Source organism: Mus musculus, chromosome 1 (genome assembly GCF_000001635.26).
Source record: "Mus musculus strain C57BL/6J chromosome 1, GRCm38.p6 C57BL/6J".
NCBI classification, from domain to species: Eukaryota; Metazoa; Chordata; class Mammalia; order Rodentia; family Muridae; genus Mus; species Mus musculus.
The window spans coordinates 4,310,629-4,331,294 of NC_000067.6; the positions used below are offsets into that span (position 1 = coordinate 4,310,629).

General features: G+C 36.3%; 1 protein-coding gene across 3 annotated transcripts in view; it reads right to left on the reverse strand.

Moving 5' to 3' along the window:
* The window catches only part of Rp1 (retinitis pigmentosa 1 (human)), a 293,594-nt gene that overhangs the window by 194,956 nt on the left and 77,972 nt on the right, over positions 1-20,666 (reverse strand). For 2 of the 3 annotated variants that reach the window (XM_030252325.1, NM_001370921.1), the window contains exon 4: positions 642-805. The exons of the other annotated variant lie outside the window; for it this stretch is intronic. In XM_030252325.1, coding sequence (XP_030108185.1) covers positions 642-805 — 164 coding nt within the window. The remainder of the gene's footprint in view (positions 1-641; positions 806-20,666) is intronic. 3 annotated transcript variants of the gene reach the window in all.

Genomic DNA, 20,666 nt, shown 5'->3' on the forward strand with positions numbered 1-20,666 from the left:
TCAAGGTGAATGTCCTAAGAATATGGAAATATTTAAAAGACCTATCATATTCTGATTGTGATTTTATTTTTTTCACCAGATATAATATAAGTCTATATATCTACACAAAAATGATGAAGTCCCTGTGAACTTCTGGTAATGTTTAGCTCATTCCAAGTTTTACTTTAACTTCTGGTATTTCTAACTGCAGTTTAATAACATGGCATTTTTTTCCCCTGCTTCACATTTTCTACTTTCTGGATTCTGATAATAATATACCTAGCCATGACCTGATAACTTGACAAAAGGTAAAAAGTAAAAGAATAAGAACAACAACTTTTTGCCGTCATTAGTTAATAGTTTACCTTAACTTTGAACCTTATCTAAAGAGGCAGAATAACATAAACTTTCTGATGACAGTCAATAATATAAAAACAAAAACTATTAAACATAAAGTATTTCTTTCTAGTTATTGTTTCTTCCCATGTGGTGGATTTACTTGTAAATCTGTTAGAACAAAAACATTCATGAATGTAACTGATCATCTATAAGATTTATGGTGTTTAATAGGAAGAGCCCAGGTGACCAGCTGAAATCACTCCAAAGCTCCCACCAGCTGTATCATTTCATTAATGGGTTTTTAACTATACTTTATGACTTACAGTAAAATTGTCTTCATGTCCATCCTGAAACCGAGTCCCATCTCTTCCATAAAGATATATAGGTGCTGAACTCCTACAGTGTCCATATAAAACAATATAAATCTGGGAGCTGGTCCCTGCATTTGGAAAGTCACTTGTGTTTATTGAAACTTTCCAGTTTCCACCTGCAGAAGCACAAATAACACACAATGTCACTGCAAGCCATTATAAAGACAGGGTTCAAGGCAGATAAAAATGACCTCTTTTCAACTCATCTTGAAAAGTGTCATAACACTGGGTTTTCAATTGGTTCTATAAATTCTCAGGATAATTACCCAAACTAATTGTGATTAAAAATATTTCACAGAGTAAATTTCAAAATAAGGGTAGAGAGTATTAATTTCTTGTTGTTGAGCATGAGTGAAACTGGAGTCACTATAACACTTCCATGAAGCTTCCAGTATTTTAATAGAATATGTATGTCCAGACTTAACTATTTTTATATATGTACTCTCTTAAATAGTCAGAAAGAATTTGAGATATATTGCATCCATTATTTTAACTGTCCCAGATAAACAGATTATATTGAGCCCCACAACAAAGAAAACATGGTTGTTTCTTTTGCATGCAAAAGTGGTGCTATAAAATAAATGACTCATTGTGAATATAATAAAGGTCACAGTATCTTACTACAATTTCATTTTAATTTTGCCAGGTGTTTTGGAGCTTAAATATATGAAATGTAACCAATATATTAATCAGAGAGAAATTAGAGAGCACACTTACAATTTCACAAAAAATAATAATAATAAATTCAGAAACAGAGATTCAAATAAGATTCTGTTCATTAAACTGAAAAATTTTGTTCCAAATTTGAAGTAAAATATATTTTACATTTGATAGTTATAATAAATAATCAAATCCCAGACTTAAATTCTAATAGTATGCCAAATAAATGCTGTATTTGTTAAACTCTACTTTAAAACTCAAATTTTTACTTTACTTGTCCAATACAGGTTAAAAAGCCACACTAATCTACTATAACATCTTAGGAATGCTCCTTTTGTTAAAAATAATTTCTTTTATTAGTAGATAACAATAGCAGAAATAGTTAAATGTCAAGAAATTAGAGCTGGAGGACTTTAGCTGTTGCTGGTAGATTGCAAGGATATTGGTGCTTGATAAAGTATAACTGTGTTTTTCAACCACTACTGCCATAGCAATGCAAGAAGTCTCACAGAGAATTGACTGCTAGATGTGCATGGACCAAATCAGTAGGGAAAGAAATTACATTTCCAACTAAGATGCAAAAGGATAAAAAGTATAAAAACAGACATTTAAAAAATAATGAAATGTGCTGTTTACTAAAGATAGATGTACCTCCATAAATCATTGAGTTATTGCTAGACATCCAGTGTCTATGGAGGAGGAGTTAGGGCACACAAAATTTCTTCATTCTTAATTTGCTTGTAGTCTACATAAAAATACATACCAAAAAAATGGGAAAAGTAATGTAAAACTTTCTTATTATAAGATAGTGGTAAGGCAAGACCAATCACAGACAAGCTAACTAAATCAAAAATTAAAGAGAACAACAAAGAAGCCACAGGAGGCGTGCAACCCACATTAATAAAAGGAAAAGAAAATACAAAAGATATCTATCATCTTTACAGATTGTACACTCAGAGATGCGCAAACAGAAGGCTTGAAGTATCCAAGGTATATATAACCTATCTTTTCCATAAAGGAGAGAGAAAGAATGGAATGTAAGCTAAAAATTAGAAATATGCTCCCATATTCATATAACTCATAGGGTCTAAAGATAGAGAATCTGTTGAAAAGATGAATAAGTAGATTATAATAAAGCAGAATACAGGTGTGGGTAGATACCTTGATAAAATCCTAAAACATTCCTATACAAAATTAATAAAAATGCTAATTCTATCTTTAGAAAATATACACCAAGAAAAGAAAATATACACCTATAGTATATACATCTGTAATATAAAACTTGTATTAAAAAAGAGGACCAAATGGTTCAGTTCATTTAAAACAACATCAATTCTACACAACCTTTCAGAATAGTTTCAAAATCATTATATGAGCATAATATTCTGATACCAAAACCAGAAGAGAAAGTATTATTGAAATATCAAATATAGCGAAATATATGCAAAAGTATCACAATGAAAATGATTACTTATGAAATGTGAAATCCATACCAGCTTTACAGAAATAAAAACCACACAGAAATATTAGGAACACTGCTTAACCTTCAAGTTTATGCCAGGAATAGATTTTTTAATTTTCTGAAATTGATCAATATAGCTCATCACATGAACAGAATAAAAGAACACATAAACTTTTACCCTGCTTCACTAAGCATTTGTGATATGCAAATTAAAGCCACAGGGAGGTACAACAGTGCTGTAAACACCAGGAACAACAGGGGAGGAAAAGCAACCTAGAATGGAGGGGGAGAAACTGGACATGTCAACGTGGTGCAAAAGGAAACAAATCCATAATTTACAAACAGTTCGACAGTTTGATACAAGGTCAAACAAATACCAAATACATCCATGCAATTCTGGTGACTTCCCTAAAACAAGAGATTGTACTTTTCCATAAATTTTCCTAACAGTTTTGTTCACAAAGGCCAAAATTTGGAGTGACTCATATCAACATTTACTAAATTGCAAATTGAATCTTCAAAAAAAAAATATGTTTGGTTCCTTATCCCTGTTACTTGTAAGAATGGCTTTATTTGGAAGCAGAATAACTGCAAATACATTTGAAATGTAAATCCAAATAAATTTACACTAAAACTTCCCAGAAAATTGGAAGAGGGGGAGCTGCTTTTATCCGAATCAGTTAAAGAGAGGAATCGGCTTAAGAACAGATTCCATTCCAGAATATATTGGAAGGCTACTAAGAAAATATCTAGTAAAATATAAAAAAAATAAATCATATACTTCACCTTGATTTAGCATTAGTAAATTGTATGTATCTAGAGAATTTTGAATATCTGGAGATCCTTTTTTTCCTTAGATTTTCACATTTGTTGGCATATAGATTTTTTAGCTTCTCCTTATAAATCTCAGTTTCCTCACTATCTGTTGTAATGTCTCCTTTTGATTCTAACTTTATTAATCTGGGTACTCTTTTAATTAATTTTGACAATTTTTCAATTTTCTTAGTATTTTCAATGAACCAACTCCATTACATTGATGGTATGTGGGGTTTTGTTTGTTTTGTTATGTCACTCTTATTTCATTAATTACATACCTGATTCTGATTATCTCTTCCTGTCTACTTGAGAAGGGATGTTATTTGTTTTGATTTTTCTAAAGCCTCTATGTGGATGATTAAGTTATTAATTTTACATCCTTTGATATTTATATAGGTATATAGTGCTATAAACTCTTCTTTTTAAGGCTGTCTTCATTTGTCTCATAGATTTAATATGTTGTATTTTCTTTTTTATTCAATTCTAGAAATTCTCTAAGGTCCCCTTTGATTTCTTTATTCTTCTAGCTATTCAGTGGTGTATTGTTTAGTTTCCATATTTTGTGTGCTTTCTATGGTTTCTATTGATGACCATATCCATCCATCATCATGGTTTTACAGCATGGTGGACAGATTGCAGAACAGAAATTTACTTTTCCTATATTAATTGAAACATGCCATATGTCCTAATATGTGGCCTATTTTGAAGAAATTCCAAGGGCTGCTAATATAATGTTCTGTAAAACTCTACCATGAGATTTATCATATCCCTGAACTCCAGAGTTTCAGGTTTTGGTGAGAACGGGGTGTGGAAAGCACCCATAATCACTCTTCTGGGGTCAATGTGTGGCTTTAAATTCAATAGTTTTTCTATTATGAATGAGTGTAAACCTGTATATAGCATATATATTTAGGATTTTAATATACTACTAGTGGCTTTTCTTTTCAGTATTTATAAAGTGCCCCTTCTTACCTGTTCTAATTTTCAATTGGCACATATAAGAATAGCTATGTGTGCTTGTTTCTTAGATCTATTTGATTGAAATACCTTCTTACTTCAACGTAGTGTCTGTCACTGAAATGAGGTGTGGTTCTTAGGATTCAATCATTTAGTCTGTTCTTCTTTATTGGTAAAAACCATTAATATTAAAAGCAATTGTTGAACAGTATGTATTAATTTCTGCCATTTTATTGCTTTTGTGTTGTTTTATTAGAACTTTTGATTCAATGCTCAACAGTTATATATTGCTTCCAGTGGGTTCACAGCAATATTTAATCTCCTCAGGTGTAGTTTTTCCTTCCAATCCTTTTTAGTGGGGTGTCAGTGGCCATAAATTCCATAAATCTGTTTTTTTACAAAAACTCTTCTTCCTTCTTGTATCACAACTAAGAGTTTGCTGGATGTAATAGTCTCGGCTGGCATCTGTGGTTTTCTTAATTTGTAGAACATTATTTCAAGCTGTTCTGGCTTTTGGAGATAAATCTACAAATTTTTTTTTAGATAAATATTTTGTGAAAAAAATACTTAGCTGTTATTTGAATGGGCCTACTTTTATTTATTTATTTTTCTTCTTGCAGCTTTCAATATTCTTTCTTTGTTATATAAACTTAGTACTTATACTATTGATTTTTGTTTCGTATGTTTTTTATTCTTTTGACTTTGTGTTCTTTTATGGGGTCTGACTATTTGGTGTTCTGTTTGCCTTTCGTACTTTGATAGGCAGCTCTTTCCTTAGATTAGGGTGATTTACTTCTAAGGTTTTGTTGAAAATATTTTCTATGCCTTTGACATGGATCTCTATTCTATACCTACTTTATAGGTTTTAACCTTTATAATTTCCAAGATATCCTTCTTTGGTTTTTTTTTTGTAATCAACTTTTACTTTTGACATAGTAATCCAGTTTCTCGAGCTAGTCTATACTACCTGATAGTCTTTCTTCCACTTCATACAATCTACTAGTGAAGTTTTTTCTAAGTTTTGTTTGAATTTCTAAAGTTTGCACTTTGTGCCTTTGGATTTTCTTTGGGGATTCCATCTCTATTACATTCCATGTTCGTAAAACTTAATTTTTTTTTCATTATTTCATTCAACAGTTTATATTTTGTGGCCTTTATGCCAACATTTTCTCATGTACTCTTTGAGTTCCTTCATAATGTTTATTACTGTTACCTTGAAATCACTGTCTTGTACATCATCTAAATCAATTACTTTCTTTAGAGAACATTACTGTAAGATTTTGGCAGTGACTTATTGTCTTGATTATTTATGTTTATGTTTTTCAAAAGAACAAAGGCATCTGGAGTTAGGTCATTGGTAGAGTTCCTTGGTGTGGAAATTTCTCTGCTTTGTCAAGGGGTTGCTTGAAGCTCAGTTTTCTGGTGCCTCAACTTATCAGGCTATAGAATAGCTATATGACGATTGGGGTTCAATCTTGGGGCAAGTCAGTGCTAATTTCAAATAGGATACTAGTAGAAGTCATAGCTCAGCTTCAGCCAAATGAAGTTTCTAAGCCCAAGAGCAGACCTTCTACAATGCTAGAATATTCTCAAGACTAATTTTCAGGATACTGTGAAAGATTTAGGACTTCTTTTCAGGTCAAGGGAATTTGTGGAGTAGGTACTACAAGTGTAGGTTTCCTACCTAAAATAGAGGGCAGAAAAGAAAGTGGAAGCCAGGCACATGGTTCTCAGACAGGTCAGTGGTGCCAGAGACATTTTCAGCATGTCAGTGGGTCCTTTCTAGAAAAGGGTCGTCTAAGATTACAAGGATGGAAAAGTCAACATTCCTGCCTAAAAATAAAGGCCAAGGGCATACATCAAGGATAAGTGGAACTTACTGTGTGACTCTGAGGTCCTTATATGTATATGGGGACATAGATAAGGTAAAAGAAGGCAGGAAGGAAACATGTGGTCCTTGGATAGCTTATTGGGGTTGCTTCACATATAAAAAGTTTTTTACAATCACATGCAGCCGTTCTTCCTTGTATATTATAAGCAATACTGGAAAATATTTATACCAGAAAATATTTCTAGCCTTCAAACAATGCTAAACTGAAACAACATTAAACATTTGTAGAAATCAAAATGCTAGAAACTTTAAATACCACACTAAACTGTTTAATCATTCATCATAAAATACCTTGACTTTTCTGTAGTTTTAGTGGTTTCACTGTGAAGAGTTAAGAAGAAAAGAATTTGTTCTGAGATTGAGGCTTTAAAACTTTTTATTCAGATGTTAAACATTGTTTTAATTTGTTCACTTGTAAATTGCTTTTGATGAAAGCTAAAGAGAATAGGTAGAGTGCCTGGAACTTAATTGCCATTCAACAAAGGAAGGTTATTACAACTATGATTGCTCTCCATGTGCATGCATCTCAACAAAGTCTATATGACCCACAAAGGACAAAACTGCCTTTTGCAAGGCAAAGGGAAAAAAATCGTAAAACTTAAAGACCTTGTAGCCCTCTAAAACTTAAAAATATTTGACAAAATATTGATTTTAGTATTTAATTACTCTCATAAACAGAGGCAGGATGAAAATGTTGAGTAATTAATCTATTTAGATTATATATTAGGACTATTATCACTAGGATATAGCAGGTTATTTAGCAAGCATAAGGCCCTAGGTTCAATTTCCAAAACCAACCAATCAACAAACAAACACAAAACAGGCAAATAGAATAACTTTAAAAACAAAATTATTACCAAACTTAATCACTAGAAGCATAAATGTGCCTGTCAGCATATCTGAATGTTTGCAATTCATTTCCATAACTAAAAAAGAAATGATTATGGGTTCTATGCTCATCCCTAAACTTCACATGTATTTTATCACCTCCAGAGCTCCAAAGGCCTCTCTGCTGAAGCATAAAATGACTTTAGAGCATAAAGACTGAGAAAGTCTTCAAAAGTCTAGCAAATACATTGTTATGATAATCATAAATGCTCAAGGACATGGAAACTATATAAGAATATACAGTCAGACAAACATGAAGAAAGGATTCAGGAGTCCTTCCCCGGGTGCTGAATTATCTCTTATGGATAGAAAGAGGAAGTGAAAATAAAAAGGGGCAAAATTTTTAGTTGTGTCTTTACTGGTAAAACTACCAGGCTTCAATGCTGGTATTACGTTACTATTCACATACATAGCCTTACTTAAAAAAAAAGAAAAGTTATAAATCTTGGAAAAGTTATAAATCTTGAAAAGGGACTAAATAACAAGGAAGGGATCTTCGGGGAGAAGGTAAGAGAGTGGAGAGACATAGACATAGTAGCTAGAATGCATGACGCAAATTATGAAATTGTACAAGAACTAACTTTGCTTTTTAAAATAACACTATTTTCAATATTAAGAGGCTGATTTTGGAAAAAGTTCCATGAGGTGCTAAGAAAAAGTTATATGCTTTGATGTTTGGGTGAGATGTTCTATAAATATCTGTAAATTCTATTTGACTCATAACATCTGTTATCTCCAATGTTTTTCTGTTTAGTTTTTGTCTACAAGATTGTGTCTTGGTGAAAGGAGGTATTAAAGTCTCTCATCATCAGTGTGTCAAGGCCAATGTGTGATTTAAGGTGGAGTAGTATTTCTTTTTTGTTTTGACTTGTTTTGATTTGGTTTGGTTTGGTTTGGTTTGGTTTGGTTTGGTTTGGTTTGGTTTGGTTTGGTTGATTTCGTTGTTTTGTAGGATTCTTTTATTTTTTATTAAATATTTTCTTAAAATTTCAAATGCTATCCCGAAAGTTCCCTATACCCTGCCCCAGCCCTGCTCCCCTACCCACCCACTCCCACTTCTTGGCCCTGGCATTCTCCTGGGGCATATAAAGTTTGCAAGACCTAGGGGCCGCTCTTCCCAATGATAGCCAACTAGGCCATCTTCTGCTACATATGGAGCTAGAGACATGAATTCTGGGGGTACTGGTTAGTTCATATTGTTGTTCCACCTATGGGGTTGAAGACCCCTTCAGCTCCTTGGGTACTTTCTCTAACTCCTCCTTTGAGGGTCCTGTGTTCCATCCTTTAGATGAGTGTGAGCATCCACTTCTATATTTGCCAGGCACTGGCAAATACGAGACAGCTATATCAGGGTCCTTTCAGCAAAATCTTCCTGGCATAAGTAATACGTTTAGTGGCTGATTATGGGATGGATCCCCATGTGGGGTAGTCTCTGGATAGTTCATCCTTTCGTCTTAGCTCCAAACTTTGTTTCTGTAACTCCTTTCAGGGGTATTTTGTTCCATATTCTAAGGAGGAATGAAGCATCCACATGTTGGTCTTCCTTCTTCATTTTCTTGTGTTTTGCAAATTGTATCTTGGGTATTCTAACTTTCTGAGTTAATATCTACTTATCAGTGAGTGCATATCTAATGACTTCTTTTGTAATTGGATTACCTCACTCAGGATGATATCCTCCAGATACATCCATTTGTCTAAGCATTTCATAAATTCATTGTTTTTAATACCTGAGTAGTACTCCATTGTGTAAATGTATCACATTTTCTGTACCAATTCTTCTGTTGAGGGACATCTGGGTTCTTTCCAGCTTCTGGCTATTATAAATAAGGCTGCTATGAACATAGTGGAGCATGTGTCCTTATTACCAGTTGGAACATTTTCTGGGTATATGCCCAGGAGAGGTATTGCTGGATCTTCCAGTAGTACTATGTCCAATGTTCTGAGGTTCCACCAGACTGATTTCCAGAGTGGTTGTACAAGCTTGCAATTCCCACCAGCAATGGAGGAGTGTTCCTCTTTCTCCACATCCTTGACAGCATCTGCTGTCACCTGAATTTTTGATGTTAACCATTCTGACTGGTGTGAGGTGGAATCTCAGGGTTGTTTTGATTTGTATTTCCCTGATGATTAAGGATATTGAACATTTTTTTTTCAGGTGCTTCTCAGCTATTCGGTATTCCTCAGTTGAGAATTCTTTGTTTAGCTCTGTACCCCAGTTTTTAATGGGGTTATTTGAATTTCTGGAGTCCAGCTTCTTGAGCTCTTTGAATATATTGGATATTAGTCCCCTATCAGATTTAGGATAGGTAAAAATCCTTTCCCAATCTGCTGGTTTCCTCTTTGCCTTATTGACAGTGTCTTCTGCCTTACAGAAGCTTTACAATTTTATGAGGTCCCATTTGTCAATTCTTGATCTTACAGCACACGCCATTGCTATTCTGTTTAGGAATTTTTCCCCTGTGCCCATATCTTCGAGGGTTTTCCCCACTTTCTCCTCTATAAGTTTCACTGTCTCTGGTTTTATGTGGAGTTCCTTGATCCACTTAGATTTGACCTTAGTAGAAGGAGCTAGGAATGGATCAATTTGCATTCTTCTACATGATAACTGCCAATTGGGCTAGCACCATTTGTTGAAAATGCTGTCTTTTTTTCCACTGGATGGTTTTAGCTCCCTTGGCAAAGATCAAGTGCCCATAGGTGTGTGGATTCATTTCTGGGTCTTCAATTCTATTCCATTGGTCTACTTGTCTGTCACTATACCAGTACCATGCAGTATTTATCACAATTGCTTTGTAGTACAGCTTGAGGTCAGACATGGTGATTCCACCAGAAGTTCTTTTATTGTTGAGAATAGTTTTTGCTATCCTAGCTTTTTTATTATCCCAGATGAATTTGCAAATTGCCCTTTCTATCTCAGTGGAGAATTGAGTTGGAATTTTAATGGGGATTGCATTGAATCTGTAGATTGCTTTCAGCAGGGTAGCCATTTTGACTATATTAATCTGGCTAATCCATGAGTATGGGAGATCTTTCCATCTTCTGAGATCTTCTTCAATTTCTATCTTCAGAGTCTTGAAGTTCTTATCATACAGATCTTTCACTTCCTTAGTTAGAATCACACCAAGTTATTTTATATTATTTGTGACTATTGTGAAGGGTGTTCTTTCCCTAATTTCTTTCTCAGTCCATTTATCCTTTGTGTAGAGAAAGGCCATTGATTTGTTTGAGTTAATTTTATATCCAGCTACTGCACTCATGCTGCTTATCAGGATTAGGAGTTCTCTGGTGGAATTTTTAGGGTAACATATATATACTCTCATATCATCTGCAAATACTGATATTTTGACTTCTTCCTTTCCAATTTTCATCCCCTTGATCTCCTTTCGTTGTCAAATTACTCTGGCTAGGATATCAAGTACAATGTTGAATAGGTAGGGAGAAAGTGGGCAGCCTTGTTTAGTCCCTAATTTTAGTGGGATTGCTGCAAGTTTCTTTCCATTTAGTTTGATGTTGGCTACTGGTTTGCTGTATATTGCTTTTATTATGTTTAAGTATGGGCCTTGAATTCCTGATCTTTCCAAGACGTTTATCATGAAGGGGTGTTGGATTTTGTGAAATGCTCTCTCAGCATCTAACGAGATGATCATGTGGTTTTTGTCTTTGAGTTTGTTTATATACTGGATTATGTTGATGGATTTCCGTATATTAAACCATCTCTGCATCCCTGGGATGAAGCCTACTTGGTCACTATGGATAATCATTTTGATGTGCTCTTGGATTCAGTTTGCAAGGATTTTTAAGTAGTATTTCTTTTACAAAAGTAGGTATCCTTCTGTTTAGGTCATAGATGTTAAGAATCAAAATGTCATCATGGTAGATTTTTCCTTTCAGGAGTATGAAGTCCCCTTCACTATTCTTTTGATTAGATTTTTTTAAGCATATATTCCTAGTTATTAAAATGGCTATGCCAACTTGCTTCTTAGGTTCATTTTTAATGTTATTTTCCAACTTTTATCCTGACACAATGTCTATCCTTTATGTTGAGTTTGTTTTCTGTATTCAGCAGAAGGACAGACCATATTTTCACATCCACACTGTTAGTCTTTGTCTTTTTGTTGGGCAACTGAGATCATTAATAATGAGCGATATTAATGACAATGATTGTCGATGCCATTATTTTGTTGATGGTGGTGTAGATGATGGTGGTGTGGTAGTGGTGGTAGTCATAGTAATGATGGTAAATCTGGTGTGTGTGTTTGTGTGTGTGTGTGTGTGTGTGTATGTTTCCTTCTTTTAGTTTTGCTGATGTAAGTTTATTTATTTCTTGGTTTTCCATGGGTGTAGTTGATCTCCTTCAGGTGGAGTTTTCCTCCTAGCACCTTCTGTAGAGCTAGTTTTATAGATACATATTGTTTATATTTGACTGACAACAAACTCTACACAAAGCAAGTGTCAGCAGATATTAGAAAATAGAAATAACTCCCTGCCTCCTATCAGACCACCAGAGATTAAAGTTGGATATATCAATAACAAACAGAAACAACAGAAAGCTTATAAACTCATAGAAACTGAACAACTCTCTACTCAATGACTACTGGGAAGAGACAGAAATATAGAAATTAAGGATTTCCTGAAATTTACCGAAAAGGATTGCACAACATACCTAAACTTCCAAGACCCAATGAACGTGGTACTAAGAGAAAAGTTCATAACGCTAAGTATCTAGATAGAGAAATTGGAGAGGTCTTATACTAGCAACTTAGCAACACACCACAAAACTCTAGAACAAAAATAACTTTCCACATCTAAGAGAATAGAAGGTGTGCTGAGATCAATAATTAGAAATAAATAGAACAATACAAAAAATATACCTATAACCCTAGTGAAATAGGAACAGTCATTAAAATTCTCCCAACCAAAAAAAAAAAAAAAAATCCCAGGGCCAGATGGTTTTAGCACAGAATTTTACCAGACATTGAAAGATGAGTTAACAACAATACTACTCAAATTATTCCTGAAATTAGTAACAGAAGGAACATTGCAAATTTATTTAATGAGACCACAATTGCCCTTGCACTCCAACCACATAAAAACTTAACAAAAAAGAGAAATACAATTTTCTCATATGAACATTGATGCAAAAATCCTCAACAAAATACTAGCCAACTAAATCCAAGAGCATATAAAAAAGATCACCTACTATTACCAAATAAAATTCATCCCAGGGATGCAGGTATGGTTAAATAATGAATATAAATAAATGTGATCCACATATAAACAAACTTAAAGGAAAAAGCAACACATGATCATCTTATTAGATGCTGAAAAGGGAGTTTAACACAAATCCAGCATCCCTTTTTGAGAAAAGTCCTAGAGAGAATGGGGATACAAGGGATATACTAAAAATAATAAAGACAATTCACAACAAGCCTATAGTCAACATCAACCTAAATGGAGACAAACATAAAGAAATTCCACTAAAATAAGGAACAAAACAAAGTTGTTCACTTTCTCCATGTCTATTCAGTATAGTATCTGACATTTTTAACAAGATCAATAAGACAACTAAAGGGGATCAGGGGATCAAAATAGAAAGAAAAAAGTCAAAGTATTGTCATTTGCAGATGATATGATAGTCTATATAAGTACCCTTAAATTTTCCACCAAATAATACATACAGCTGATATTCACTTTCCATGAAGTAGCTGGATACAAGATTAACTCAAGAAAACCAGTAACCCTCATATATATAAATGGCAGATGAAATGAGAAAGAAATCAAGGAAACAACATCTTTCACAATAGCATTGAATAATACAAAATATCTTGGGTGATAACTCTAACCAATCAAGTGAAAAACTTGTATAAGAAAAACTTCACATCTTTGAAGAAGCAGAAGATGGAAAGACCTTCCATGCTCATGCATTGATAGAATTAACATAGTAAAAATGGCCATCCTACCATCTAGAGAGTGCCATATCTGGGAATCCATCCCATAATCAGCCTCCAAAAGCTGACACCATTGCATACACCAGCAAGATTTTGCTGAAAGGAGCCTGATATAGCTGTCTCTTGAGAGGCTTTGCCAGTGCCTGGCAAATACAGAAGTGGATGCTCACAGTCAGCTATAGGATGGAACACAGGGCCCCCAATGTAGGAGCTAGAGAAAGTACCTAAGGAGCTGTAGGGATCTGCAACCCTATAGGTGGAACAACAATATGAACTAACCAATACCCCCTAGAGCTTGTGTCTCTGGCTGCATATGTAGCAGAGAATGGCCTAGTTGGCCATCATTGGGGAGAGAGGTCCCTTGGTCTTGCAAACTTTATATTCCTCAGTACGGGGGAACACCAGGGCCAAGAAGTGGGAGTGGGTGGGTAGGGGAGTTGGAGGGGGGGGGGTCTGGGGAACTTTTGGGATAGCATTTGAAATGTAAATGTAGAAATACCTAACTAAAAAAATAAATTTAAAAAAAACATATGTATTTTCAGTATTGCTGTAAACAAACATCTGCATAAGACTGTTCAATTGAATGTTGTTTTATATCAAACAACTTTTTTTCAACTTTTTATTAGATACAAACAACTTTTATAATACTCACTTTTATTGTTACAATATTTTATAAATTTTAAAGAACATGATAAAAAACGAAAGGTATTGCAGGTTTTGAAAGGGGGGTTCTCTAGGAGGAGTTGGGGTACTAAAGGGAAAGAAAACCGTGATGTAAGTCTATTTACTCAAAATATGTTTTTAAATGTTAACAAATTCAGATAAATTGAAATTATGTATCTTTTCTAATCATAATGCAATAAAACTTAAATAAAAAAAATGGCCATCCTATCAAAAGCAATCTACAGATTCAATGCAGTTCCCATTGAAATTCCAAGTCATTTCTTTATAGAACTCAAAAGAATAATTCTCAACATCATATGGGAAAAACTTCAGGATAGCTAAAACAACCTTGAATTTCTGGAGGCATTACCATTTCTGATTTCAAGTTTTATTCAGAGTTATAGTAACAAAAGCCACATAGTATTGGCATAAAGAGAGACACATTGATGAATCAAATCAAACTGAAGACCCAGAAAAAACTCCACACACCTTTGGACACATCTGAGTTTTGGTTTAAAAAAAAATAGCCAGATATATACAATAGAAAAAAGGACAGTATTCTCAACAAATGGTGTTAGTCAACTGGATATCTTCATGTAGAAGCATGTAAAAGATCCATACTTATCACCATGCACCAAACACGAATACAAGTGGATCAAAGACTTCGACATAAAACCAGATGAGAAAATCATGAAGAGTTTTGAAGCACAGGAAAAAACTTTCTGAAAAGAACACTGATACTACAGGCACTAAGATATGCCGTTAATATATGTAACCTCATAAAACTGAAAATCTTTGTTAAGGAGAAAAACACTGCCAATCAAAGTGGCAGCTACACAATGGGAATAGGTTTTTACCAACTCAGATAACTTATAATCAAAATACATAAATGGCTCAAAAACCAAATGTCAAAAAGGTCAAATAATCCAATTTTTTAAATGGAGTACAGATCTAAACAGAGAATCCTCAATAGAGGAATCTCAAATCACCAAGAAACACTTAAAGAACTCTTCGATATCCATAGCCATCAGGGAAGTGCAAACTAAAATTACTTTGAGATGTCATCTTACACCTGACAGAATGCCTAGGATAAATAACACAAATGACAGCTCATGCTGATGAAGATGTGGAGCAAGGGAACTACACCAACATTGCTCATCAAAGGGCAAACTTATACAGCCACTATGGGAATCAATATGGTAGTTCATCAGAAAATTGTGAATCAATCTACCTTAAAACCCCACTACATCACTCCTGGGCATATACCCAAAGGATGCTTAATCATACCACAGAGGTACTTGTTCAAATATGTTCATTGTGGCTTTAATCATAACAGCAAGAAACTGGAAACAACCTAGATGGGAAGGGAAGGCAGTGAAAGAAAGGAAAGGAAAAGAGAAAGAGAGAGAGAGAAAAAACAGAGTGGGGGAAAAGAAGCTGGAAATAAATCTAACATAGGAATCTAAACACTTCTATAAACAAATTCTAAGAATCTGGAGGAAGACATTGCGGAAGACACTAGAAAATGGATAGACATGCTGGCCTCATGAATTGGAGAAAATGTTGTGAAAAATGACCATCACAGTGAAGAGTTTTATCTACAGATTCAGTGCAATCTTAATAAAAAATTAAACATTATTATTTACAGACACACAAAAAAAGACTTACAAAATGTTATGTGGAGGCACAAAAGAGCAATCCTGAACCAAAAGAATACTATCAGAGGCATATCATACCTTTGCTATTTTATTACCACATAGGTTATGCAAAGATAGGGGAGCAATATATGAATATAAATTAGTTGTGTACAGTGAAATGCAACTTATTATTTTTCCAGATAGACTCATAGTTATCCCTTATCAGCCTGTTTTTGGTAATACTTAAACTGTCCTTTGAACCCATTGCAAAATGCTAACTGCTTGTTCAGTTAATTTTTAAGTTAAATAAAATTCTTGACATCTATCTTTAGGGAATAGTGAAGTAAGCCTGGCCTAGCTGCATTGAGAGGCAAGCCTTATAGGTTCTTCAGATTAGAGTCCGTGGCTCCTGAAGCACCAAGTGCTTTTCGTTCCTGAGTAACTGAAGCACTCCCTCAGGCAGTGAAGAACTCAGTCTACTTCTGTATCTGTGTTCTTTAGAAGTCAGTGAAGCATACAAAAGCTTGGCAGGACAATTGGTCTCAGATATTAATCTTGTGTACCTTCTATAGCTTGTAAGCATCATTGTATCCTGGAAACTACCATTGTACGGATCCTGGCAACAGCCATTATATTTTGTTTCTTTTAAAGGGATTAAAAAGCCTGGTTGCTTGCAATTAACTTGTCACAGCCTCAATCTTGCTGTGGTTCCTCCAAGCTGGCCTGATAAACATTCATTTCTCATTGGTCATATAAGGTAACTTTGGCCCAGTGAGTAAGTGCTGACACTTACACAAATCCACCCTATATCTCTCAGCTTCAACAAACAGGATACCAAAAGCAACTGCAATCCTCCTATAAGTGCCCTAAGGCTGTAGAGGCCATGGGGCCCTTTACTGACTAAGAGCACCAAGAGAAAAGAAAAGCTGATCACACAGGGGAGTCTCTCTGTGGAAGAGATAAAATCAAATACCTGCATGCCATCCAGAACACAGAGGAGTGTCTCCTCAATGGAAGAGATAATGTAAAGCACTTGCATTCCATCTGGAAAGCTGAGAGCAGAAGTTGTAAATGACCTGGTGGCCTTTTTGCTATCTGTGGAAACAGACCTCACCCTAATTCCCCAGAATTATTATTCCAGACTCTTCCCTCCCTAGATCACTACCCATCTTTAGTGTAATTGTCACAAATGCTTTAAGGCCTGCTGATCTCTACATTAGGGGTGAGAGACTACACTGAATTCTAGGCCTATTAGTTATAGAACTCACCCTCATGGTCACGTGTACGTTGTAAAAGAGTTTCTATGTAGTCACACCTTAAGCTTTCTTGTGTTCCTGGAATTTGACTGATGGCTGTCTGGGAACCTTTTCCTAAACTGTACTGTTTTAACTATGCCGACAATGAACCACCTGGCAAATCACACGCCCCAAAGTCTAATCCATTACATACAAAGTCAATCTGGACCAGGTTTTCATTCTCATCTTTTTTTATAATTTGTTTCCCTGTCTGACACTTGCAGATACTCCCTCATCAGTTGGCTTGTGAAAATGGTTTGCTCCTCTCTTAATCCTGAAAATCCTACAAATTTATGCAAATCATATGTAGCAGTGTGGAGTGGGGAACTGGGGATAGCCACTAGAAATTTCCAGGTGCCAGGGAAGCAAGAGTTTCCCAGGACCCAACAGAGATGGCAATAGCTGAAATACCCAACAAAGGTGAGATAGAACCTGTACAGACCACCTCCAGTAGATAGGCATGGCCCCCAGTTGAGGGATAGGGCCACCCATCTACCTCATTTTTTTAACCCAGAATTGTTCCTGTCTAAAGGAAACTTAGGGACAAAAAAAAAAAAAAAACAAAACAAAACAACAACAAAAACAAAAAAAAAAAAAAAAAAAAAAACAGAGCAGAGACTGAAGGAAAAGCCATCCAGAGACCGTCCCACCTAGGGATTCATCCTATCTGCAGACACCAAACCCAGACACTACTGCTGATGCCAGTAAAAGCTTGCTGACAGGAGCCTGGAATAGCTGTCCTCTGAGAGTCTTTGCCAGCACCTAACTAATACAGATGCAGATACTCACAGCCACCCTCAGACTGACCCCAGGGACCCTAGTGGAAGAGTTAAGGGAAGGAATAAAGGAGCTGAAGGGAATTGCAGCCCCGTAGGAAGAACAATTAACCAGACCCCTCAGAACTTCCAGGCACTAAGCCACCAACCAAAGAGCATACATGGGTTGGTCCATGGCCCCTGCTATATATGCAGCAGAGGATTGCCTTATCTGGCATCAATGAAAGGGGCCCTTGGTTCTGTGGAGGCTTGATGCCCCAGCATAGGGGGATACTAGAGAGGTGAGGCAGAGTGGGTGGGTGGGTGGAAAAGCACTCTCATAGAGGCAAAGGGGAGGGGGGTTGAACTGGGAGGTTTGGAGTAAGGACCAGGAAGGGGGACAACATTTGAAATATAAATAAATAAAATAAACAATTTTTAAAAGTTGAAATACTTATTTTTACCCTAATAACACCCATTCAATAAACTGCCCAGGCCATTAAGGGTATACATATCTAAATGGCAGCCAAATATCTGAATGATTTCTCTTTAAAGAAGCAAAATATGCCACTTGACAGTACAGCAGTAGAGCATGTAGGTGTGCCCAATCCAAATACAGCGGGATACAGGGCCAGGGACGCAAAAAGTGCTGTGAAGTTTTGCTGCACTTGCTAAAAATACAGAGAGTAATGCTGAACTTAAGGGTTTACATGAGGATTCTCTAGTCATTGAAATAGCCATGTGAACAAAGCACATAAGATGTGGCACTGAGCTTAAAGAGCCCATGGTCATGTTACCCTGTACACAAGCTCCTGCCACATGGAGAAATGATCCTCACTGAAAAGGAAAATATCCCAGGGTCATGAAAGGAGAACACAACAGAGAAAAGGATATCCTAGAAGAAATTGAAGGGAAAAAACTTGTGACATGGGAATAAATTCAGCATTAAACAAATGCGAATAAAGTTTTTTCTGTTTTATTTTGTTTTGTTTTGTTTTGTTTGTAACTGTTTTCAGGTTGGATGAGAATTTGAGGATCACACTACAGAACTCAGCTAGAGACACTGCTGGGATATCTCAGAGACTGAGCCACTAACCAAGAAGATATACTGGAACAAGGCTCCTGGCACATATGTAGCAGCAGCTGAGTCTCCATGGCTGCTTCAGTAGGAAAAGATGTACCTAATCTGGCATTGACTTGATGTGGGTGAGGGGTTCTCAGAAAAGAAGGCCAGGAGGGTGATGGAAAGAGCTTTGGGGGGGGGGGGCAGAGGGAACCAGGAGGGGGAGCAGTTTTTGGGGTAGAAAGGAAAGAAGGAAGGGAAGGGAAGGGAAGGGAAGGGAAGGGAAGGGAAGGGAAGGGAAGGGAAGGGAAGGGAAGGGAAGGGAAGGGAAGGAAGGCAAGGCAAGAGAAGGCAATGGAGGGCAAGGCAAGAGAAGGCAATGGAGGGCAAGGGAAGGCAAGGGAGGGCAAGGGAGGTTAAGGGAGGGCAAGGGAAGGAAAGGAAGAGGAGAGGAGGGGAGAGGAGGGGAGGGGAGGGGAGGGGAGGGGAGGGGAGGGGAGGGGAGGAGAGGAGAGGAGAGGGGAGGGGAGGAGAGGAGAGGAGAGGAGAAGAAAGAGAAGTGAGGAGAAGAGAAGAGAAGAGAAGAGAAGAGAAGAGAAGAGAAGAGAAGAGAAGAGAAGAGAAGAGAAGAGAAGAGAAGAGAAAACCTAAAACATGATCCACTTATTTGCTGTAAAACTTGTAACATTTTCCCTCTTCTTGATTTTCTTCTGTTTTGCAAATTGTATCTTGGGTGTTCTATGTTTGTGGGCTAATATCAACTCATCAGTGAGTACATATCTAAAGACTCCTTTTGTGATTGGGTTACCTCACTAAGGATGATATACTCCAGATACATCCATTTGTCCCAGAATTTCATAAATCCATTGTTTTAATAGCTGAGTAAATGTAGCACATTTTCTGTATCCATTCTTCTGTTGAGGGATATCTGGGTTCTTTCCAGCTTCTGGCTATTATACATTGGCTGTTATGAACATAGTGGAGCATGTGTTCTTATTATAAGTTGGAACTGCTTCTGGGTATATTTCTCCTTAGAAAAGGGAACAAAATACCCATGAAAGAAGTTACAGAGACAAAGTTTGGAGCTAAGACAAAAGGGTGGACTATCCAGAGACTACTCCACCCGGGGATCCATCCCATAATCAGCCAACGAACCCAGACACTATTGGATATGCCAGAAAGATTCTGCTGAAGGGACCCTGTTATAGCTGTCTTGTATGAGGCTATGCCAGTGTCTGGCAAATACAGAAGTGGATGCTCACAGTCATCTTTAAGAAGGAACATAGGGCCCCCAATGGAGAAGCTAGAGAGAGCACCCAAGGAGCTGAAGGGGTCTGCAACCCTATAGGTGGAACAACAATATGAACTAACCAGTACCCCCAGAGCTCATGTCTCTAGCTGCATATGTAGCAGAAGGTCACCTGGCCGGCCATCCCTGGGAAGAGAGGCCCCTTGGTATTGCAAACTTTATATGCCCCAGTACAAAGGAATGCCAGAGCCAAGAAGCGGGAGTGGGTGGGTAGGGGAGCAGGGTGGGGGGAGGGTATAGGGATCTTTTGGGATAGCATTTGAAATGTATATAATTAAAATATCTTTAAAAAAAAAAGTATTTCACCTGGATTTGTGAAAAGTGTAGATCTCTTATCCTAGCAGAGAGAGAGAGAGAAGAGAAAGAGAGGGAAAAAAAAACCTCTAATATTTTACAAATCTAATAAACTTCTCATGAACTTACTAGGTAGCTCCTCCGAAGAATTCATAGTATTGTCCCAGTTTATCAACAAATGCCATAAATACGAACTATGGTCTCAAGAATTGTGTAATTCTTGGCATTGAAATGCAGAAGAGAACAATCTAAATGTCTCGCGTGAGTCTTACTTTTACCCATTGAAAGAACAGCAAGTTAACTTATCTTCGGTTTCTGTTGAGACTTCCAATGCCAACA